General features: G+C 36.3%; 1 protein-coding gene across 2 annotated transcripts in view; it reads left to right on the forward strand.

The window, feature by feature from the left end:
- The window catches only part of SYDE2 (synapse defective Rho GTPase homolog 2), a 49761-nt gene that overhangs the window by 12440 nt on the left and 12112 nt on the right, over nt 1–25209 (forward strand). For both annotated transcript variants that reach the window (XM_063600026.1, XM_003805292.7), the window contains exons 3-6: nt 6109–7211; nt 11025–11151; nt 20035–20216; nt 24501–24732. In XM_063600026.1, coding sequence (XP_063456096.1) covers nt 6109–7211; nt 11025–11151; nt 20035–20216; nt 24501–24732 — 1644 coding nt within the window. The remainder of the gene's footprint in view (nt 1–6108; nt 7212–11024; nt 11152–20034; nt 20217–24500; nt 24733–25209) is intronic.

Below are 25209 nucleotides of genomic sequence, written 5' to 3' on the forward strand. Positions count from 1 at the left end.
AGAAAGAAATGAGAAGTAGAAGTAAGTCCCTTGCAAATAGGTGCTACAGTAGTTATGGAACTGAAAAATGAAGTAATTGAAGTTTTATGTAGATTAGGTTGACCCATTTGAAAATAAGTGCTACAGTAGTTATGGAACTGAAAAATGAAATAATTGAAGTTTTATGTATATTAGGTTGACCCATTTGAAATTGTGAATATTCAAAAGTTTTTGATGTACAAAAATTGCCTTTAATTTTCTGATATGCTTCTTTTAGTCCCAGACACACTACCCAGGAAACAGAACATAAGGCACATTTGCTTGCAAATATCAAATGTAGAATAGAAAGCAGTTCTGTTTTATATCAAGTCATTTTAATTTACAGAATTTCAAATGATGCAGAATATTTAAAGATGTGGGGTATAGGAGATGCTGTCAGTGCTTTGTCTTATATCCCCTGGGTTTTATTACTATTTAAATGGGAGAAGCCTATTTCCAGCCACCAACATCTTCACCTCTGCTTAAGGACTTTCTCTGAAGTCTTAGAGAATCTCTGCAGGGCAGCCTCGGTGTGCCTCTCAACCAGTGACTCACAAGAGCTGGTATAGAACTACGTCAGCTCCCTCAACCCTTGGGCAGAATAATTCTGAGTTTATATTCTATGTTGTTTCCCAGAGTTTTCTCATGAGGTCAAGCTCCAGTTGCCCGTAGTGATAGCAGGCTTGATAATTCAGCTTGAATTTTCCCCTGAATTTTCTCAGCTCCCTCGCTGATGTTTCTGTACTTTGCAAATAAACTACTTACATTTAAAACCTTTTCTCAGGGACAAACCTTTTCTCAGGGACATAGGAAGGTGGAGTAAATGTATATTAAGAGAAAAAGCAAGTTCCAAAACAATGTGTACTGTATGATGGCAATTTTGAAAGAAAAGCTGAAAGATGTCCTGGAAATGCTGTGTTTTTTTATTTGTTTTAATTTTTTTCTGGGTGTTGAGATTGAAGGTAATTAAATTTTTTTCTTTGTGCATTTCTAATTATAGGCTAATTCTCCAGAGCAAATGTGTGCTGCTTTTGTAATCTGGATGGGGAAAGAAATAAATACTGTATAGAATAGTAATTTGGAATGCAGATTGTGATCAGGGTGGAGTGATAGGGAAGGCTATAGTATCACAGATAGTGATGGATATGGAATAGTTCAGAGAAGGCAAGAGAGTGTAAGGATAAGAGCAAAGATAGAAAGTTGGTGTTCATGAAGTGACACACACCTTGATTTAAGTGACTATCCTTAAACTTTTTTTTAAATTTAATTATTATTATACTTTAAGTTTTAGGGTACATGTGCACAATGTACAGGTTACATATGTATACTTGTGCCATGCTGGTGTGCTGCACCCATTAACTCGTCATTTAGCATTAGCTGTGTCTCCTAATGCTATCCCTCCCCCCTCCCCCCACCCCACAACAGTCCCCAGAGTGTGATGTTCCCCTTCCTGTGTCCATGTGTTCTCATTGTTCAATTCCCACCTATGAGTGAGAACATGCGGTGTTTGGTTTTTTGTCCTTGAGATAGTTTACTGAGAATGATGATTTCCAATTTCATCCATGTCCCTACAAAGGACATGAACTCATCCTTTTTTATGGCTGCATAGTATTCCATGGTGTATATGTGCCACATTTTCTTAATTCAGTCTATCATTGTTGGACATTTGAGTTGGTTCCAAGTCTTTGCTATTGTGAATAGTGCCGCAATAAACATACGTGTGCATGTGTCTTTATAGCAGCATGATTTATAGTCCTTTGGGTATATACCCAGTAATGGGATGGCTGGGTCAAATGGTATTTCTAGTTCTAGATCCCTGAGGAATCCCCACACTGACTTCCACAATGGTTGAACTAGTTTACAGTCCCACCAACAGTGTAAAAGTGTTCCTATTTCTCCACATCCTCTCCAGCACCTGTTGTTTCCTGACTTTTTAATGATTGCCATTCTAACTGGTATGAGATGGTATCTCATTGTGGTTTTGATTTGCATTTCTCTGATGGCCAGTGATGGTGAGCATTTTTTCATGTGTTTTTGGGCTGCATAAATGTCTTCTTTTGAGAAGTGTCTGTTCATGTCCTTCGCCAACTTTTTGGTGGGGTTGTTTGTTTTTTTCTTGTAAATTTGTTTGAGTTCATTGTAGATTCTGGATATTAGCCCTCTGTCAGATGAGTAGGTTGCGAAAATTTTCTCCCATTTTGTAGGTTGCCTGTTCACTCTGATGGTAGTTTCTTTTGCTGTGCAGAAGCTCTTGAGTTTAATTAGATCCCATTTGTCAATTTTGGCTTTTGTTGCCATTGCTTTTGGTGTTTTAGACATGAAGTCCTTGCCCATGCCTATGTCCTGAATGGTAATGCCTAGGTTTTCTTCTGGGGTTTTTATGGTTTTAGGTCTAACGTTTAAGTCTTTAATCCATCTTGAATTAATTTTTGTAGAAGGTATAAGGAAGGGATCCAGTTTCAGCTTTCTACATATGGCTAGCCAGTTTTCCCAGCACCATTTATTAAATAGGGAATCCTTTCCCCATTGCTTGTTTTTCTCAGGTTTGTCAAAGATCAGATGGTTGTAGATATGCGGCATTATTTCTGAGGGCTCTGTTCTGTTCCATTGATCTATATCTCTGTTTTGGTACCAGTACCATGCTGTTTTGGTTACTGTAGCCTTGTAGTATAGTTTGAAGTCAGGTAGCGTGATGCCTCCGGCTTTGTTCTTTTGGCTTAGGATTAAGTTGGCGATGCGGGCTCTTTTTTGGTTCCATATGAACTTTAAAGTAGTTTTTTCCAATTCCATGAAGAAAGTCATTGGTAGCTTGATGGGGATGGCATTGAATCTATTAATTACCTTGGGCAGTATGGCCATTTTCACGACGGATTCACAGCCAAATTCTACCAGAGGTACAAGGAGGAACTGGTACCATTCCTTCTGAAACTATTCCAATCAATAGAAAAAGAGGGAATCCTCCCTAACTCATTTTATGAGGCCAGCATCATCCTAATACCAAAGCCAGGCAGAGACACAACCAAAAAAGAGAATTTTAGACCAATATCTTTGATGAACATTGATGCAAAAATCCTCAATAAAATACTGGCAAACTGAATCCAGCAGCACATCAAAAAGCTTATCCACCAAGATCAAGTGGGCTTCATCCCTGGGATGCAAGGCTGGTTCAATATACGCAAATCAATAAATGTAATCCAGCATATAAACAGAACCAAAGACAAAAACCACATGATTATCTCAATAGATGCAGAAAAGGCCTTTGATAAAATTCAACAACACTTCATGCTAAAAACTCTCAATAAATTAGGTATTGATGGGACGTATCTCAAAATAATAAGAGCTCTATGACAAACCCGCAGCCAATATCATACTGAATGGGCAAAAACTGGAAGCATTCCCTTTGAAAACTGGCACAAGACAGGGATGCCCTCTCTCACCACTCCTATTCAACAGTGTTGGAAGTTCTGGCCAGGGCAATTAGGCAGGAGAAGGAAATAAAGGGTATTCAATTAGGAAAAGAGGAAGTCAAATTGTCCCTGTTTGCAGATGACATGATTGTATATCTAGAAAACCCCATTGTCTCAGCCCAAAATCTCCTTAAGCTGATAAGCAACTTCAGCAAAGTCTCAGGATACAAAATCAATGTACAAAATCACAAGCATTCTTATACACCAATAACAGACAAACAGCCAAATCATGAGTGAACTCCCATTCACAATTGCCTCAAAGAGAATAAAATACCTAGGAATCCAACTTACAAGGGATGTGAAGGACCTCTTCAAGGAGAACTACAAACCACTGCTCAATGAAATAAAAGAGGATACAAAGAAATGGAAGAACATTCCATGCTCATGGGTAGGAAGAATCAATATCGTAAACTTTTTTTTTTAATGTTTGTGGCAAATTGTGAACCTGGAAAGACTAACAGACATTTTTTTAAAAACACAACTTAAAAGTATGGTATATCTGCTTTTTTTACTATCTCCTTTTTTACTGTCATTCTTCTCATAAATATATAATTAAAATATATTTATAATTATAAAATAATTATAAATATATTATAAATATTAAATATTTACATTTAATATTGTAAAATATATGATTATAATATATAATTAAAATATTTTTTGGTCAAAAATCCTAAATTGACCAAAGGAAATATTTAGACAGTTTATTTATAAGTCATCTTTTTTTGTTGTTTTATTTTGGTGGAAAAACCGTTACTTAAAGTGATCTATTTCTTAGCAGTATTGGCAGAAAGCTGTTGAGAAATTGGCAAAGAAAATGGTTGAATTTCAAAATAATTTTTAATCAGAGAATTGGAAAGCTAATTCATCCTAATACAATTATGACTTGTTTTTTCCTCATTAACTCCCAGATACATATCTATCTTTTTTTTTTTTTTTAAGACGGGGTATCTCTGTGTTTCCCAGGGTGGAGTGCAAGTGGCACAATCACGGCTCACTGTAGCCTCCCAGCCTGAGAAACACTCGACCTTCCCAGCTCAAGCAGTTTTCCCACCTTGGTTTCCCTAGTAGCTGGGACTATAGCACACCACCACACCTGCTAATTTTTTTGTATCTTTTGTAGACATGGGGTTTTGCCATGTTGTCCAGGCTGGTCTTGAACTCCTATCTGCCTCAGCCTCCCAAAGTAATGGGATAACAGTGAGCCACCATGATATATATGTATCTTTTATCTAGTTGTAATCATAGTGGACTTTATTTTTGATTTTTGCTGTTTTTACTTGGTATCTTCATCTTGCATTGTTACATGTAGGGGAGTATTGTTTCTCAAGCATTGTAGTACAGTATTTAACTGCGTTGATGTGCCCTAATCTATTTGACGGTTTCCTTAAAGTTAGGTGTTGATAGATTGTTTCCAGTGCTATTGCAGTGATCTTCATAATGTTTTTTACTTCACTCAGATCAATTACCAGTATCATTACTTGGTGTTTATGCCTGGTAATTATTATTGTTAATTTCTATGTTGCATTTTCTACAAAGTTTGCCAGTTACAAGGCAACTAACAATTGGTTATTCATTTATTCACTAAATATTGAGTTCCTGCTATGTACCAGTTACTGTTCTAGGTGCTGAAGGAGTGTGCCAGTTTCACTCGACTCTAGCCTAGTTCATAAATTTATATTTAAAGATTTTTATTTTGTACCTTCTTTTTAAAGATAGTATGTGATTTGATTAGTGTAGTTGTAGTTTAATTTTAAGCGACTGTGGAATTTGGTAATATTTTGACTCTTGGGTTTTATAAAAACAAAGCATTTTGGTTTTAATAAATTCAGTTTTATCTGCAGTAGAAGTTGCTATCATGTACAGTATTTCATTTTAATAATTAGTTAAGGACTTCAGTAGAAATTATTTACTTACAATATGTAAAAAGAGTCAGTTTTTTTATGTGATAATGTATTTAATCTAAAGCAATTTAATATACTAGATAGCTTTTCTAGGCTGTGATAAAATAGACAGATTGATGTTTATAGACTAAAGCAGGACCCCGATTAACTCTAGAATGTTTCAAACTAGTAAGCCAGTAGAATTGTACTATAATTTTAGTACAAGGGGATGCTTTATCCAGTTTATCAAACACTCCATTTTCTATTATCTTCTTAATAGAAAAGCCCTGTAGGCATACTTAAAATAGTTTTTTTCTCTATAAAGAAACTACTTATTTGTCATTAGGACACATAGGGGTGGAGGGAGAATATTAATACTTTTTAAAGAAAGGTCATTTGTTGATTTTTAAAATGAATAAACACTTTTTCTCATTTTAATTGTGAAATGTTGTGTTACATACATTAGCTTTTGATGTGAGGTTATTAGATCTTTCTCTATAAGGAATAGTTAAAGTATGAAAAATTAAATTAAATTTTAAATAATTGGGATAATGCGGTATTCTGCTTGAATATCATGATGGAAGTTGACCTGAACTTCTAATGAAATCTCCCCATTGAGATGAAATAAGAGAAGAATTTCTGCCTATGTGAGAGCCTGTTTAGTTGATGGTTTATAAAATAAGAATAAAAGAAATCAAAACATATTGCTTTATAACGTATTTTTCTTTCTTTCTTTTAAGGTTCTGGGATCCTGGCTGCTACAAATAGTACTGAATTGGGAATTATGGAACCATCTTCTCCAAATCCTAGCCCTGTGAAAAAAGGCAGTTCAATTAATTGGTCATTGCCAGATAAAATAAAATCTCCACGAACTGTGAGGAAACTTTCCATGAAAATGAAAAAGTTGCCAGAATTTAGCCGAAAGCTAAGCGTTAAGGGAACATTGAATTATATAAACAGTCCAGATAATACTCCTTCTTTGTCTAAATATAACTGCCGAGAAATTCATCATACTGATATTCTGCCCTCTGGGAACACAACCACCGCTGCTAAGAGGAATGTTATAAGCCGATACCATCTTGATACCAGTGTATCCTCCCAGCAGAGCTACCAGAAGAAAAACTCTATGACTTCTAAGTATTCCTGCAAAGGTGGTTACCTTAGTGATGGAGACTCACCTGAACTTACAGCTAAAGCTAGCAAACATGGATCTGAAAACAAATTTGGAAAAGGAAAAGAAATAATTTCAAATAGTTGTAGCAAGAATGAAATAGACATTGATGCTTTTAGGCATTATAGCTTTTCTGATCAACCTAAGTGTTCACAGTACATATCTGGGCTCATGAGTGTACATTTCTATGGTGCTGAGGATTTAAAACCACCTCGGATAGATTCAAAAGACGTCTTTTGTGCAATTCAGGTAGATTCAGTAAACAAAGCAAGAACAGCTTTGCTCACATGTCGAACAACATTTTTAGACATGGATCACACTTTCAACATAGAAATTGAAAATGCACAACATCTGAAACTAGTAGTATTCAGTTGGGAACCCACTCCAAGAAAAAATCGAGTTTGTTGTCATGGAACTGTTGTTCTTCCCACCTTATTTAGAGTGACAAAGACTCATCAATTGGCTGTCAAACTTGAACCTAGAGGTCTTATTTATGTGAAAGTGACTCTTATGGAACAGTGGGAGAATTCTCTTCATGGACTAGATATAAACCAAGAACCAATCATATTTGGAGTTGATATTCAAAAAGTTGTAGAGAAAGAAAATATAGGACTGATGGTGCCCCTTCTGATACAGAAATGTATTATGGAAATTGAAAAGAGAGGCTGTCAGGTATTATCTTACTATGGTTCCCTACTACTTCCTTTATTGATTGATTAATTGTAAGTCTTGGGGGAAGGAATTCAAGGTAATGTAAAAAAATCAAATTTAGATATTTTACCATTCCTATTCTTTATTTTTATTCCATGACTGTTTAGGGTATAATTTTTAACTTGACTCATGTTGTCCATTATTGAGAGCATGCTAGATGATTCCACAAATTTATATTGCAACACAGAGCTTCATGGGTCTTATAATTAGAAATCAGGATTGCTTCAAAATGGCATTAAAAGGAAAAGTCAGAGCTGATAACATAGGCAAAGGATATTGATTCTTTATACTAATTTTTGTGATACATATTAAGACTAAAAATTACGTTGAGTTATTTCTGCTTTAGTACTATCTGAATTTATAATATTGGTTGAAAAGTTAAGTTAAAAGACAATGAGTAAATATTATAAAATCTGAAATATTTATTTAATAAACTTAAGCTTAATATGGAAACTATAGAAACAGCATAAGTTAATGGAATTTTGCATTAAGATGCAGAATACCTGGATTCTGGTTTCTCCTCCATTATTACTTAGCTGTGTCATGTTGGGCAAGTCACTTAATCTCTGTGGGTCTTACTTGCTTGTATCTATAAAAATAGATGGAGTGGCTGGGCATGGGGGCTCACACCTGTAATCCCAGCACTTTGGGAGGCCAAGGCGGGCAGATCACCTGAGGTCAGGAGTTCAAGACCAGCCTGGCCAACATGGTGAAAACTGTCTCTACTAAAAATACAAAAATTAGCCCGACATGGTGGCGCATGCCTGTAATCCCAGCTACTTAGGAGGCTGATGCAGGAGAATTGTTTGAACCCAGGAGGTGGACATTACAGTGAGCCCAGATTGTGCCACTGCATTCTAGCCTGGGCGATAGAGTGAGACTCCGTTGCAAAAAAAAAAAAAGGAGTAGCTTCCTGAAGCTAAGAGGTAACACATCTCAACTATTGAAACTTCCCCTCTTCAGGCCCCCCGTGGGGTTGGATGAAACTTCTAACTCAGATATATCATTCTGTCTCCAGTTTGTGTTGTCTTTGTGTGAGTGAGGCCTTTACTTTTCCAATCCAACTTTTGGTTAATTATTTTTCTTTCTTAAGATTCTGTTTTTTTCTTTTATCTTTTTTCAGGCAGTGAGGGTAGAGTTCAGAAATTATGCAGACTTAAAAGCTAATTATTAAACAAACTTTTATAGTTGAATATTAAGTAACTCAAATGGCACTATATTTTTACAGTCTATTTTCTGAAATATTTAGAAAGAGCAGGTATATATAGACTGTTACCACTTTAAGTGCCAAGAAAACATTTTTAGAAATGCTTTTCATTTTTATTTAGAACTGTATTTTTTTTTTTTTTTGAGACGGATTCTTGCTCTGTCGCCCAGGCTGGAGTGCAATGGCGCAGTCTCAGCTCACTGCAGCCTCCGCCTCCTGGGTTCAAGCAATTCTGCCTCAGCCTCCCAATTAGCTGGGATTACAGGTGCACGCCATCATGCCTGGCTAATTTTTGTATTTTTTTTTTTAGTAGAGACAGGGTTTCACCATGTTAGCCAGGCTAGTCTCCAGCTCCTGACCTTGTGATCCGCCTGCCTCGGCCTCCCAAAGTGCTGGGATTACAGGTGTGAGCCACCGCGTCCGGCCTAGAACTGTACTTTTTAAAGACATTTTTGTTTTGTTTCCCCTGCTTCTTTCTCCCTCACTTGCCCTCCCCTCTCCCCCACCCCCAATAGAGAGAGGCTTATTGTGCTTGTATTTTACAGACTGGCATACTGCTTAAATTTTGTTTACCCTTTTAGTCAGGAATTATTCTTGTATTATTGGGTTTTTATTGTAAACATGAAAATAGGCTTTGATAGTCATATACAAAGAATTTGTGGCATGGGTCTTTGCATCTTCCAAATGCTTTGAATGCTACTACCACCCATCTCCTGCTTAAAACGGGAAAAATTGCTATGGAGATCATACTTATGGTCTGTCTTTCATAGAGGCATCGAGCATGTACTTCAAGGGTTTGATTCAAGATATCATCATCAGAAAGTAGGGATATATCCTAAAATATCTTTTCCTTGAAGTACCTGTAGTAGATCTTCCTTCCTTTATTCATCTTTTAAAAAATTATATTTGTGATTTCAACTTTTGGGGGTAAAATATCCCATTAATTTATTGTGTACTAGTTAAGTAGCACTTCCTTTAAGTTGTTCTAGGCTCATCTTCTTCTCAAGTTTAAGGGGATACATCGTTTGTATGGTACTTTATGACACTTAAATGTGCTCACACCAGCAGGGCTATAATCAAGTTCGTTTCTTCTGTTGTGGTAGCATTTCCTTTGATCCTGTTTAATATTTTAGTTTCATTTTCTGAACTGTCTACATTTCTACTGTGTCTTTCTTGAGATGATGTGATCAGCATAACTCATTCCATTCTCAATGTGAATGCATCATGAATGTGGATAAGGGTAGGAAATTTGAATTTTTTTCCTATTGTATTTCTTGGTTTCCCATATTATCTTGATCCTTTTGAATGTAGCAGCACCTTGCATTATCACCTCTTGGAAATAGTTTTAGGTTCTTTACTATCTTTCAATTAATACCTATAGCTTATCATCTCAAATATTTTAGATAATATTTCCCTGTATCTATTGACACTTTCTCATATTGAGACCCACCTTACAGTGTATTCTATCAGTTTTTTTAATGAGTCAGAAGAGATTAGTATCATAAGGAACCCTGGAAATTTCATTTGTATACTTCTTCCTCTAGATCATTTATTGCATTTTACAGTGATTCCTAATTCAAATCCTGGAAGATTACTTTTACTTTATTTCGCTCTTTAAATAGTTTATTTCTCCATAATTTTTCCTTCAGTTCAAAGTGACTGAGCTTTCTAAGTAGTCTTAGATGTGGAAGTATGGCTGACAATCACTTATTCTCTCCTCAAGTTTTTTTGAAGGTTTATTCTTTCAAAGAACTTTGATAGCTTAATCAGGCGTGTTTTCTCTTTACAGAGATCGTGTTTATTCTAAGTAAATTTATAGTGAATAACTTAAGACTTAATATTTTAGAACCTGTATGACAGTGTTTAAAGACAAATCTTTTCAATGTAGGTTGGTGGGATGGGTAGTGTCTGTGCATCTTATATAAATTTTGAAGTAGAGGTTTTATTTTACCTTTAATATATTATTTTAAATTTCCTCCATCACTTTATAATCAATTAATTTGACAACTTAAAAAAAAAAACCCTAGGTTTGCTTCTGTGTCTTCCTGAGAATCTTTTTTCTTAAAAAGTTTTATATAGTATACTAGAACCTTATTTCAACTATATACTTATTTTAAGGATAAAAGAAACTGAGTTTTAAAGAGATTAAATAACTTGCCCAAATTCATGAAGCAAGCAGTGGGGCTTTATGACTCCAAAACCCTTGTTCAGTGTCTGTGCTGTACTACTTCAGTCTAGAACAAAAGATGTGAAAGGGTGCACATTCCTGGGGCATGGAGATCTTTATTGAGCATATAAAACTGAAAAGAAGGGATTGTGTTTTGCTTAAGATAGGTAGCTAGCATTACTGAACTGATAGTGTATTGTTTGAATTTAAATGAAAGAATAGGATATTTTTATTAAACTAATCAACATAGTATATAATGAGACTTCAAAAGCTATATTTGAGGTATTTAAAATTAAATGACATCAGAACATATTTGATTGCAAAGTTCATGTGATCTATAATGCAATTATATTTTCCCTTTATCAAATTTACTGTAATGTGGCCATAATTTTATTCCTAGGTAGTAGGCCTGTATCGATTATGTGGTTCGGCAGCAGTCAAGAAAGAACTGCGAGAGGCTTTTGAGAGAGATAGCAAAGCTGTTGGTCTGTGTGAAAACCAGTACCCAGATATAAATGTAATAACAGGTAATAAATAGATTTTATTTTATGTACTCTTTCTGGAAAGACTACATCTGCAAGAAAGATAACTGAAATACGTTTGTAGCTGAAATTTAATTTGTTTTTATTCTGAAGTCTTTTCTTCCTTCACAAACATTACTTACTGTGTTATTTTCTATGGGAAGGTATTAAGCTATGGTCCCTTGCCCGCAAACAGCTGACATGATGAAGGGAAGTAAGACCTACTTTAAGTTAGCTATAGTAGCTAGCAGAAAGAAAAAGGTACCTCCATAGAGGGATAAATAAAATGCTTTGGAAGTTGAGTTTGACTGTTACTTAGGTGATATAGAGGGTATTGACTATCTGGTTAGAGAATTTAAATTTATTTACTAGCCAGAGGGGATCCATTAAGATTTTTTGAGAGGGGGAGTGATATCATAGAGATTATTTTCAGGAATATTAATCTGGCAACTCTATGTGATGGATTGAAATTAGAAGAGACCAGAGGAAGGAAAACCAATTAAAAAGCCTTGGCCGTAGTCCAAGCAAAGAGGTAGTAAGAGCTAAAGGGGCTTGTAGCAGTAGAAATAGGAAGAAGTAGAATTGAAAGGAGGTGGAGAAAGAAGGAGCCCAGACAGATATGACTTTGAGACATGGTTGATTGGGTACCATTAGCAGAAAAAGAGAGCTTCAGGGAGAGCTACTGCTTTTGGTGGGGAAGTGTCAAGAAAGATTATGAATTGGGCTTTGGATATATAGAATTTGAAGTGCTAGTAGGAGATCTAAATGGGTAGATCAAGCAAAGTTGAAACTGCTCATCTGCAGCTAAGAAGAGGATGCAGTAGAATTTGAGGGATCTCTTATTTACCCAAGTGGTGACTGTAATTCAATGTATGGCATTGGAAATTTACTTCTATTACCCCTGAAAGATAAGAGTGGAAAGAGAGTCATTGGCATATATGTGTAGTAAAGTGTTGCAATTGTCCATAAAGTTTGAAAAGAAAGAACTTTGGGGGTCTCCAAACTTTGGAGGCTGGCAAAGAAAGAAGAAACACCTAAAGAGATTGAGAGGAAAGGAGTCAAAAAGTTTGGGAAATAAGAGACAACAGAGATTAAGCAAAGGTGTGATACAGTCATTCTATGGAGAGATTATATGAGAAAAGAAAAGGGCCTTTGAATTTGGCCATTAAGAAATGGCTCATAACCTTATTGGTAACCTTCAGGAGCTACTGGTTTATAATAATTCCATATTCGTTTTTGTTGTTTTAATTTTTTAATTATTGAAATTTTCAAGCATATGCGAAAGTAGAGAGAATACTATGAAAAATCCTCTCTGTTTGTCACCTGGTTTCCATAATATCAACACATGAACAGACTTGTCTCATTCATCCCCCCATTTGCTTCTTCTCAACCCTTGATTATTTTGAGAAAATCTCAGACGTATCCTTTCATTTATAGATGCTTCAGTGTGTATCTCCAGATCTTCTGTGTATTTTGGTAGTTCTTTCTCCTCTCTACTGACAACTGCCATTTTTTTCTTGCTGTAAGGCGTTAATTTTTCTCTTATAACTTGCTTTCTTATTTTTACTCAAAATTAATTGTTTGGGTTAAAATTTGAGGAAGGTTCATCTTGTACGTATTTAAGAGAATTTGTTGGTGAAAATCCTTAAAGCTTACTTTTAGGATTGAGGCTTTCTGAATAATTGAGCTTCCCACCCTTTGAGTGCTGAATGACTGTATTTTCATCAAGTATTTAATATATAACTCTTGGATAATCAAAACTTTGATTCCAAGCATTTTAGTAAGATAAAACAAACTGTCACTTTTTTCTTACATATTTTAACAAATCAGAAATAATGGTTCCTTTTAATTTTTATATAGGAAGAGGCATATTTCTACAAAAAATTGAGATACCTGAAGAATGTTCTTTCCTTGTTAATGTGTAATTAACAAAATCAGCAAAAGACTCATTTTATGAATCCATGAAAGAGAAGTTTTATAAATACAAATTTCCAGCAAGTACACTCTATAAATAAAAATAGATTTTGTCTTGGTGAAGCTTTGTCTTATAAATAAAAATTATGTTAAACATGTATAATTTTAAAATATGAAGTGAAGAAAGGGTTCCTAGTTTTGGAAATTGGCAGCATATGCAGAAGATATGAACAATAGGTCAATGAATATTGGATTTACAGCATTCTTTCCTAAAATTGAGAGTTTCTGTAATTTATAAATTGGATATTTCTTGGCTCAATTCTCTGTACTATTCCATTTGGGTAAAGCTGTTTTTCAGAAGAATTTAGAACTATTTTTTTCTTGATAAAAAGGCAATGAAATGATTTAAGATTTGTCTGCAAAATAATTGCATGACACAAGGTTTTCATGGCTAAAAATAAAGGGTATTGTTGATTTGAGGAGTTAGCCAGTGACAGTGTTGCTTAATGTGTTTGTTCCTCATGAACTTACATTTCTGAGTAAACTTTGAAATATGATTAATAGTTCAGTAGGTCTAAAAAATGAGAAATTAATGAAGTGAGTGACAGATTTTGTTCACAGTTTAATGTGTTTTTAGTAGTTGGTTTGTCTGGAGCATGGAATGAAATACTCCAGACAAACCAGTTTTTTTTTAAATCAAGTGCAAAATTTTAGGTATAAAATCCATTCGTAATTCTTTTTTGTTTGTTTGCTTTTTGAGAAAGAGTCTCACTCTGTAGCCCAAGCTGGAGTGCAGTGGCGCAACCTCCACCTCTGGGGCTCAAGCAATTCTTGTGCCTCAGCCTCCCGAATAGCTGGGACTACAGGCACACGCCACTATGCCCAGCTAGTTTTTTGTATTTTAGTAGAAACAGGGTTTCACCGTGTTGCCCAGGGTGGTCTCGAACTCCTGAACTCAGGAGATCCTCCCGTCTCAGCCTCCCAAAGTGCTGGGATTACAGGCGTGAGCCACTGCGCCCAGCCTATTCATAATTCTTTATAGGGCTTATTACCAAAGAACAGAAGGCTTTTTAAAAGTCATCTATTGTTTAATGATTATTAAAAATAAGTCTTCCGATGAGGATTACATGTATCTAACTACTGTAAAATAGATTTCATGTCAGTGCTACATAATCAGTATCTAGGTTCAGTACCTGAAAGTTCATTTGACCATGCCTTTTTATGATTTTAATCCTACCATAGTCATTTTTGTCCTATTTGCCGTTCACGGAAAACTTTATCAGAATATAAGTAAATGATCTTGAAAACATTAATATTTATCTTTTTTGTACATACTATACATTTTCTTACCATACATATTATATGTTCTCTGACCTCTGGAACATTAACTTACAAATTGTTTCCGTTTTCCTTTACCTAGATTGCATATAGATGTCAAAACTGTGCAAGCACCAAGGAATGCTAAATGTTGAGGAATGGTCATAGACTTAGCAACCCACATATACTGAGATTGTTTATGAGAGCCATTTGGTCTGAGTAACATGTATAGGGTATGACTAAAGTAGGTGGTAAGGCCAAAAAGAGTAAGTGAGGTAAGGTGGGGGTGGGTTAGTGGATTTAAAAAAGTAATTTGTAGCTCTACCTTCAGGAAATGTCAGTGATTCAACATTCAAATCTACCTAATCAACTGTATCTTTACTACCTATATAAGTTTTGTATGTGAGAGAATGATTCTCATGTTTGTATATGTGAATATTCAGTCTTCTGGTTCATAGGTCCTAAATGCTTTTGTATTTATTTAGGCTTATTTTGAAGCCCAGAATATGGTCTTTTGTGGTAAATGTTCCATTTGAGCTCTTGAAAAGAATGTATATTCTGGTGGTTTTGGACAGATTGTGCTGTAACTATCAATAAAGTCAAGTTAATTAATAATGTCCCCGTCTTCTACATCTTTGTTTTCTTTCTACTCACTGAGAGGAGTGTTGAAATCTTCAACTATAATTGTAGTTTTTCTCTATTTTTTCTTCAAACTGTTTTTGTTTCCACCCTACCTACCCACTGCCACTACTTTGCCTTTGAAGATTACAATAAGCATGTCTTAGGCCATTTTACGTTATGTGACAGCTCACTGATAATGTATTTTTTTCAGCTTTTTCCATACTTTGTTTCATTTTAGATTGTTTCTATTGCTGTATCTTCAAGTTATATTAGTCTTGTCTTCTGATATTAATTTCATTCATTGCATTTTTAGTTTCAGACATCCTAATTTTCACTACTAGAAGTTCGATATGGGTTTTTCAGTATTTTCCATGTCTCTACTTAATATGTTCAGTCTTTATTCTAGCTTCTTGAACATATGAAATACAGTTATAATAAGCGTTTTCATGTTCTTGTCTACTAATTCTATTGTGTATGTCTTTTCTGGGTTGGTTTCCATTGATTTTACTCCTCATTATAGGTTATATTTGCCTCCTCCTTTATATGCCTCGTAATTTTTTACTGGACATCAAATGTAAATTTTACCTTCTTGGGTGCTGGATATTTCTGTTGTTTGGTATGCAAGTACGTTACTTGCAAAGAGTTTTTTTAGTCTTGCTTTTAAGCTTTATTAGGCAGAATGTGAACTGCTTTTAAATAAGGCTCTTCTTTGTCTATTTCTTTGATTCTCTACTGAAGCAAAACTCTGCTATATACTGTGTACTTATATTAGCTTTCTATGGCTGCCATAACAAAGTACCACAAACTTGGTGGCTAAAACAACAGAAATGTGTTTTCTCACAGTTCTGGAGGCTGGAAGTTCAGAATCAAAGCATTAGCAGGGCCCTGCTCCCCCTGATAGCTGCAGGGGAATCCTTCCTTGCATCTTCCTAGTTCTGGTGGTTTGCTGGCAACCTTTGACAGCCCTTTCTTTGCCTGTAGATGCATAACTCCAATACTCCATCTTCACATGGCATTCTCCCTGTGTTTCTTCATATCATCTGCTCTCTCTCTGTGTCCCCCATTTTATAAGAACATGTCATATTGGAGTAGGGCCCACCCTAGTGACCTCATTTAACTTGATTACCTCTGTAAAGACTCTTTCCAAATAAGGTCCTATTCTGAGGTACTAGGAGTTCAGACTTCAACATGTTTTATTTTTGGTTGGGGGTGGGGGCCACAATTCAACATAGTGCTGTACCCATATCCCATGAATTATGAAGTTTTCCACTCTGGCTGCATGGAACGAGAGTGATTGCCCGCACTATGAAAATTCCAAGAATTGTTCTCTCTAATCTGTTTGGCTGGTTCTTTCTCCAGCCTTGGGGAGTTGCCCCACCTGCGTGTGCCAATTAGTACTCAGATGAACACTTGGGACTCCTTGCTGATTTCCTGAGTCATGTCTAGGCAGCCCTTTACTCTCAAGTGCTCTGTCCTGCAAGGTCTAACAGCTTTAGCCTCCTTGAATTTCTAGCTCCCCTTCAACTGTCGGGCTTTACCTGGGTTTTCATTTCCTTACTGCGACCTGCAAAGTCTCTCCAGGCAATAAGCTGTGGTTGTTGTGGGCACACTTCATTTGGTTCCCATCTCTCAGGGATCCTTGTCCTTTGCCTGATGTCCAATGTCTTGGACATAGTATTGTCAGATATTTTGTCTGGCATTTTCAGTTGTTGCAAGCAGGAAGGTAAATCTAGTCCCTATTGCTCCATCTTGCCTAGAAACACTGGTCTGCCTTTCTAGCCTGTATCTGGGTTACTGATTGCAATGAGAAAAAAAAATCAATGTTATTTGGTATCAGTATTAATCCATGTACTTCAAAGTCATTAGAAGGCTGTGAATGGTGCCTAATAATTGTATGTTTTCTTATCAGCTCTCTTATACTCTGGAGTGTCTATTTAATATCTTCTCACTCCCCTCAAACCTCATTTCACCCATGTCACTCTTAGCAGACGACCTTGCCTCCTAACTTCACAGAGAAAACAGAAGCCATCAGATGGGAACTTGCTCTACTTCTTGTGACCCAGCCTATCAATGTGCCTTCTTTGGCATACATTCTTTCCACTTCCTTTCTGTAATAATAGAGAAATGATCTTCCTTACATCTTGGACAAATTCTAATTCCTTCATGTGTTCTCAGAAGTTTCTTCTTTCTTTTTAGGGACTTTGCTCAATTGATCATATTTCCTCTCTCCTGAACCTTGAAAACCTTTTTTACTATCGCCTTTACATTACCATTGAAATGTTTAGGTGTCTCCTGTCTTTAAAGAAAAATCTCCACTTTGATCTTGTTTCTCCCCCGCCCTCCCCTCTCCTCTGTGGTTATCTACTTTTCTCAAAGCCAGATTTCTTGAACAGGTTGTGTGCATTTCTTTGTCTATTTCTTTAATGCCCATTTACTTCCTAACCAACTGCAACTTGACTTCAGTGTCCTTTATTTTCCTGAAACTGTGCTTGCCAAGGTTGCTGACTTCCTTTTCTGGTGGACATTTTTGAGTTCTTAAATTGTCTCTAGATCATTATTTTCTATGCCTGGTTACAAAACCCCATTGTCTAAACATAAGACAAATTTGTTAAAAATACTGGGACAGGAGCTCTGACCTCTGTGCATTATGATTTAGTATGGCTGGCATGGGGGTCCAGAATCTAATTTTTTTTTAAAGCCTCAGTGTGCAGCCAATTTTGAAAAAACACTGTTCTCTGCAATATTTAACACTATTCTTATCTAACCCAACTATTGTTTGGGTATCATTAGATATCATAGACTCTTTCTTGGAACATTTTTCCTCGACTTGGCCTCACTTTTGCCACTCTCCTCTCGCCCCATCCCCACCTCCTCTCACCATACATACATCTTTTGCCATTCTTCCTTAGTCACAACTGGAAGATCCTCTTCCCTGATGACCCCTGGAAAGTTGATGTTTTTCAGGGTTATTTTCTGAGCCTTCTCTTAATCACTCTGTATGTCTCCCTGATAATCATTCCCAAGATGCAGTTATCTTTAAGTTGATCATTCTTAAATCTGTGTCTCCAGTCATCTCTTTCATCTCAGATTTTTATATCCAGCAGCCTTGAATGCCCCATAGATACCTTAAGCTCCATATGTTCAAAATGAAACTCTTCTCTTTACCCCCTAAAACATGATTTTCCTCCTGTGTTCTCTATTTGAAATAATGTCACTAGTATCCACCTAGATACTCAAGTTCCAAGCCTAGGAAAGAAACATTCTTATTCCTCTTTTTTCCTCAAAATTGCAAATGCATTTTTTACTTAGCAGTCCTGTTTTAAGAATTTATCCTACAGACATACCTGCATATATACAAAGTGATTGTGTGCAAGGTTATTAATTGTAGCATGTTTTGGAAAAACAAAAGATAAGAAACAATTCTAGTATCCATCTGTAAGAGACTGAATAGATAAGACTATGGGACATCCTTACATTGAACTACTATAATGTGGCTATAAAAGTGATTAAGGAAGCTCTCTATGGCCTGAAAAGATCTCAAGGATATGATGTTAAATGAAAAAGCAAGAAACAAAATAGCATATCCAGGTTTCTTATTTCTGATTTCTTTGGGTTTTGGAATATTTGCATTATGTGTACCAGTTTAGCATCCCTAATCCAAAAATCAAAAATCCAGAATGCTCTAATGAGCATTCCTTTGAGCATCATGTTGGCATTTTAAAAGTTTTGGATTTTAGAGCATTTTGGATTTTTAAACTAAGGATACTCAACTCTCAATGAGGGAGACAAATCATATTTATATTTGCATAAACATTAGAAGGATGCATAAGAAACTAATGAATCATGTTACTATTAAATATTTAAAACTTGGGGCCAGGCACAGTGTCTCATGCCAAGTACTCTGGGAGAATAAGGTGGGAGGATCACTTGAGGCCAGCAATTCAAGTCTAACCTGGGAAGTATAGTGAGACCCTGATCTACAAAAAATAAGAAAATTAGCCAGGTGTGGGGGCAACCACCTGTAGTCCTAGCTGCTTAAGAGGCTGAGGTGGGAGGATTGCTTGAGCCTAGGAGTTTGAGGTTACCAGTGTACTCCAGCCTGGGTGATGGAGCGAGACCCTGTCACAATTAAAAAAAAAAAAAAAAAAGAGATGGGAAGCTTCGTATAGAATCATGTTTAAGTTCAAACTAAGCAAGGCTGAGAGCATGTTCTGAATCAATATTGTATATACTTAGGTTTTGGTGTTAGGAGTATCTCCTGTTTTCCCTTGTGATCACATGCCAGCCTTTAGCTTGTATCTTACCTACCTTACTTATATATAACAACCACTATTCTTTCCAGTTTCCTCTACTATAAGTAATGTTTCTTAGTTCAAAACTACGTGTGGAATGTTTGCAGTTGACTTTCCTCATTCCCATTATAGTGACACGTCTGATGTTTTCTGTTCTTAGCTTTTGGTTTTATTTGTTTGGTTTTAGGAATGATTTTTTCTTGCATATGATAGTGTAGCATTAGCAATTATCCAGCCATCCAATATATCGGTTTAAGACACTTCTCCAGTGTTAAAGAGGAAATGTATTTATTTCCAAGGGTTTCAGACAATTGGTACTCTTTCATTATCAATTTAAAGTCTAGAAACTCAAAATTTGTGTAATTGGAATAATTTATAATTAACATAAATATGCCTTGCTTTCTTAACTTCTGTTTCACATGCATTTAGAGAAGCTTTTTATAGGGGGCAGAATCAATAAGGGTATATGTATCAAGAATAGCTTACTTTATGATTAACAAACCTAACGTGTGGTAACTGAAAATTATGTGTACATTTTTAGCATGCTTTCACAACAAGTCAATTACCAAGGCAACTTAAAAGAATACAAAATGCTAGTATTTTATAATTCTTTTTATGTTGTTGCTTTTATTGTTTTCAAAATGTTGAAAGTTGGCTATAATACTTAAATTTTAAAAAATTGACCATACTTCTTTATTTCACTCTGCAGTCCAATCACCAACTGTCTGCGGTTTGTTTTTTAAAGGTGTTCTTAAGGATTATTTAAGAGAACTCCCTTCTCCTCTGATAACAAAGCAGCTTTATGAGGCTGTATTAGATGCAATGGCAAAAAGTCCTTTGAAAATGTCATCAAATGGTTGTGAGAATGACCCAAGTGACTCTAAGTACACTGTTGACCTGCTGGATTGTCTGCCAGAGATTGAGAAGGTAAGCATTACCAGTATACATTTTTCCTGAAAGCCAGTTAATGAACTGTATAACTACCTCCAGAGCTACAAATAATTTTAGATATTTGACATTTGTGGCACTCATGGATTTAAAAGCTCTGCCATTACTGCCTTTAAACAGCCTAAGTCTGTAAAAGCTTCTTAAACAGAATAAATCTAGAAAACAGTTTTATCTTTTCTATATGTGATTTTAGCCCAAGCATGAATACTCACTGAAGTTTTTTTAATTGTATTGTTAAAATATTATTACAATAATATTTGTTCATTATAGAAATATTGAAAAGATACAGAAAAGAAGAATATAAAATTGCAATCATCAATATCCAGAGGCAGCTATAATTAACGTTTTGGTGTGTCTCCTTTTAGTATTTTTTAGATACGACAACTGTGTTGGTGTACATGGCTTAACTTTAAGACAAACAAAAGCCCCACCCCTCGGTTTTTCCTCCTTATCCTTTCCATTCACCCCCCTCTCCAAAATCTTCAGACCAGCATCCTCAGCTGTGCCTGTAGGAGAGAGAGAGAAGGATAGGTAGGTCTTCAGAACCAGCCTTAGCCTAACTTTATCTGTTGTTCCTTAGAATAGAAGGGAAAATAGGAGAAATGTATGACTGGGCTTGTCTAGATGAGGCTAAATTTGCCTACATTTTTTATCATGTTGGGGCAGAAAGAGCAAGAATTAGTGGGTAGAAACTGTAAGTCCAGTAACTTGACTTGCGAGTTTACTGTGGTCCCCTGAATGTCCTATGCTCTGTCCAGTTGGATTAACAGTTACTCCTCCTTTGGATTAGGGGAAGGGAACAGCTAAAGAGTGCAGAAGCACAAGGGTGGGGTGAAGTTTAAGGGGGTGGGTGGAAAAAGTAGAGATACTGGTTTCCCAACACTAGGTAAAATTGTTTTTTTTTTTTTTGAAGATGGAGTCTCACTCTGTTGCCCGGGCTGGAGTGCAGTGGTGCGATCTCAGCTCACTGCAACCTCCACCTTTACAGGTTCAAGCAATTCTCCTACCTCAGCCTCCTGAGTAGCTGAGACTATAGGTGGGCGCCACCATGCCCGACTTATTTTTGTATTTTCAGTAGAGACGGGGTTTCACCATGTTGGCCAGGCTGGTCTCAAACTCCTGACCTCCGGTGATCTGCCCACCTTGGCCTCTCAAAGTACTGTGATTACAGGTGTGAGCCACCATGTCCAGCACTAGGTAAAATTATAAGTGCCACTTATAAGTGAAGAACTGCGTGTTAGGGAATTTAAATTACTTGCCGAAAGTTACATACTTCTGTGAATATTAAATAGTCTATCACACTATAAGTCTGACTCTAAGGCCCATGCTATTACCATCCTTTCTAAAAAGATTGAGTAAGCCTGGGCTGTATGGCGAAACCGTCTCTACAAAAATTACAAAAATTAGCCGGGCATGGTGGCACGTGCCTAGGGTCCCAGCTACTTGGGAGGCTGAGGTAGAAGGATGGCTTGAGCCCAGGGAGGGCTACAGTGAGCCGAGATCATGCCACTGCATTCCAGCCTGGGCGATAGAGGCAGACTTTGTCTCAGTCAGTCAATCAGTCAATAACTGTGTGATATACCATTGAGTGGATTTGACAACATAATTTATCAGTATTCCCTTTTGTATATTTAGATTTTGAGTGATTTGTAAATATTTGTACACAGATTTATTTTTAATTTAGAATTATTTAGAATAGAGTCTCAGAAGTGGAATTGCTTATTTAAATAATATGAACATTTTAAGGCCCTTATATGTTCGCATACTAATATTCTTTCTTCTTTTTTTTTTCTGGTTTTTTTTTTTTTTTTTGAGACAGGGTCTCACTTTGTCTCTCAGGCTGGAGTGCGGTGGTGCAAACACAGCTCACTGCAGCCTCAACCTCCCCGGCTCACGGCTCACGCCATCCTCCTGCCTCAGCCCCCCCAAGTAGCTGGGACTACAGGCATGTGCCGTCACCCTCAACTAATTTTTTTTGTATGTTTTGTAGAGACTGGGTTTCACCATGTTGCCCAGGCTAGTCTCGAACTCCTGAGCTCAAGCAATCTACCTGCCTCGACCTCCCAAAGTGCTGGGATTATAGGCATGAACCACCACGCCCAGCCAGACTAATTTTCAAAAGGAACATGACAATTACATTTTTTGGCTTATCTTATTTAGTAGTCAAAAAAAATTTGCACTCCTTTGCTTGCTATTGAGATTGAACATATATTTAACCAGGTGTAGTGTGTTTGTGTCTGTGTGTGTGTATGATCACAATTATTGCTGGAAATACCCTTAAGAGGCCAATGTATATGGAGTTGTGTTAGGAAATAATTATGAATTTAAAAAAGAAATATGATTCATATATTTGACTTGTTTTGATTTAAAATGCCATATTCTTCTCTAGTTTTCATTCTCTCTTCATTCCTTCCCTTCATAGCCAAACATTGAAGGGCTGTTTATTCCAGCTGTTATCACTTCTTCATCACTCATTTACTACTCAGCACATTGTAATCTGGCTTCCTACCTCATCTTGCTGGACTTGTTCTTGCCACAGCTATTAAATGGCCTTCTGACCAGCAAATCCATTTGTCACTTTTGGCTCCAGAAATAATGTTATTTTGATTTTTCTTTAAATAAGATTTTTACCAGCTTAGACAACATAGCAAGACCCTGTCTCTACAAAAAAAAAAAAATTTTTTTTTTTTTGAGACGGAGTCTTGCTCTATCACCCAGGCTGGAGTACAGTGGCACAATCTTGGCTCACTGAAACCTCTGCCTCCCAGAATAAGTGATCCTCCTGCCTCAGCTTCCTGAGTAGCTGGGATTACAGGTGTGCACCACCACACCAGCTATTTTTTTGTATTTTCAGTAGAGTCGGGGTTTCCCATGTTGACCAGGCTGGTCTTGAACTTCTGACCTCAGATGATTCACCTGCCTCGGCCTCCCAAAGTGCTGGGATTACAGGCAAGAGCCACATGCCTGGCCTACAAAAAAATTTTTTTAAATTAGTGGGTATGGTGTTGCATGCCTGTAGCCCGAGCTACTTGGGAGGCTGGGGTGGAAAGATTGCTTGAGCCAGGAAGGTCGGTGCTGCAGTGAGCTGTGATCATGCTACTGTACTCCAGCCTTGGCAACAGAGTGAGACCCTGTCTCCAAAAAAAAATAAAAATAAAAAATAAAGTTTTTAATTGGCATCAATGTCTTCAATACAGTTTTGAAGAAAAAATTACTCATTTTGTTAAATGATTGATCCTATGCCACTACATCAAAAAACATCATTTCTTTCCATAATTGTTGAAACCTAAATAACCATTCCACTTTTTGAGCCAACTCCCCTTACTAGTTTCTTTAAGGATTAAAAAATAATTTTTTTGGTAATTTTTTTCTTTCATTTCTAACTGTACTATTCTTCTTTTTAAGGTTTATTTACCACATATATATTTATTTATTTATATTTATATTAGTTAAGAAGCATATTGGCCTTTTAAACATGTCTTTCATAATCCAAATCATTATAGAACCTGGCCATGTTCCGGAATGGTTAGCTTCCTAGATTTAAGCATGATAGTGATTACAACTTACAACTACAGGACTTATCTGTACTTAAAAATGAACATTCTTACCCTAATCCCCTTTTCATCACAGCCTTTGCTGTTGCCATGTTAGAAGAGAAAGAGGTAATGGATGCATTTTCCCAGGGATTCCAGCTGAAATTTGGAATGCATTCATAAGTATTTTATAAAGAATGTATATTTTAACCATTTAATGGATTAAATTGTGTTGTTGGAACATAATTTTTTTTTTGACAGGGTCTCGTTCAGCCACCCAGGCTGGAGTGCAGGGGTGTAGTCTCGGCTGACTGCAACCACCATCTCCTGGGTTCCAGCAATTCTCCCATCTCAGCCTCCCGAGTAGCTGGGATCGTAGGCACCCGCCATCATGCCCGGCTAATTTTTCTATTTTAGTAGAGATGAGGTTTCACCACGTTGGCCAGGCTGGTCTTGAATTCCTGACCTCAGGTGATCCTCCTGCCTCAGCCTCCCAAAGTGCTAGGATTACAGGCATGAGCCACTGTGCCCGGCTGGAACATAATTTAGGCCCCATATAATGTTTCTATTAGAAACTATGTTCTAGGTTCCAAACATCCAATTTATACTCAAATCTTTTTTAAAAATCCTTTTAAAAGTGACAAGATGCTTATCTGTATTTCCTGCTATAAATTGTGTCCTTGAATTTGCCTCTTTATGACTATATTAATTGAAATTTAATTTAATTTAGGCAACCCTAAAGATGTTGTTGGATCATTTGAAATTGGTGGCTTCCTATCATGAAGTGAATAAGATGACGTGCCAGAATTTGGCTGTGTGCTTTGGACCAGTATTATTAAGTCAGAGGCAAGAGCCTTCCACCCATAACAACAGAGTCTTTACTGATTCAGAAGAACTTGCAAGTGCTTTGGATTTTAAAAAACACATTGAAGTTCTTCATTACTTACTCCAACTCTGGCCAGGTAAATGATTCTATGGAAATATTTTTCACTTTCAATGATAGGGTATTTGAATTAACTAATCATTAAATATGCTCATATATGATTGAAGAAACTCTTCTAGATTTTGCTTTTTCAAAATGTTGTGAATTGATACCTGCCCTTTAGATTTTTTTCATTTAAATGTTTTCTGCCTTTGCTGATGACATTGTAGGCACGTAGATTAATGTGCACATTTTAGACTTGGTCAGATCTAGATTTAAATCCTGGTTGTGCCACTTATTAGCAATCTGACCTTGGGTTGGTTTCTTAACGTCTTAGAGCCTTGTATCATCTTTTGTCATATGGATTTAATAATATGTTTATAGATTTTTATTAGGATTTTTAAAAATTGTGTATGTAATGTGCTCAGTGTAGCTCTTGACATGTAATAGAGACTCAATAAACACTAATTTACTTACTCTTCTCATTTTTAGTTCAACCGGTATAAAGCAGAATTCA

This window comes from Pan paniscus, chromosome 1 (genome assembly GCF_029289425.2).
Source record: "Pan paniscus chromosome 1, NHGRI_mPanPan1-v2.0_pri, whole genome shotgun sequence".
Taxonomy (NCBI): Eukaryota; Metazoa; Chordata; class Mammalia; order Primates; family Hominidae; genus Pan; species Pan paniscus.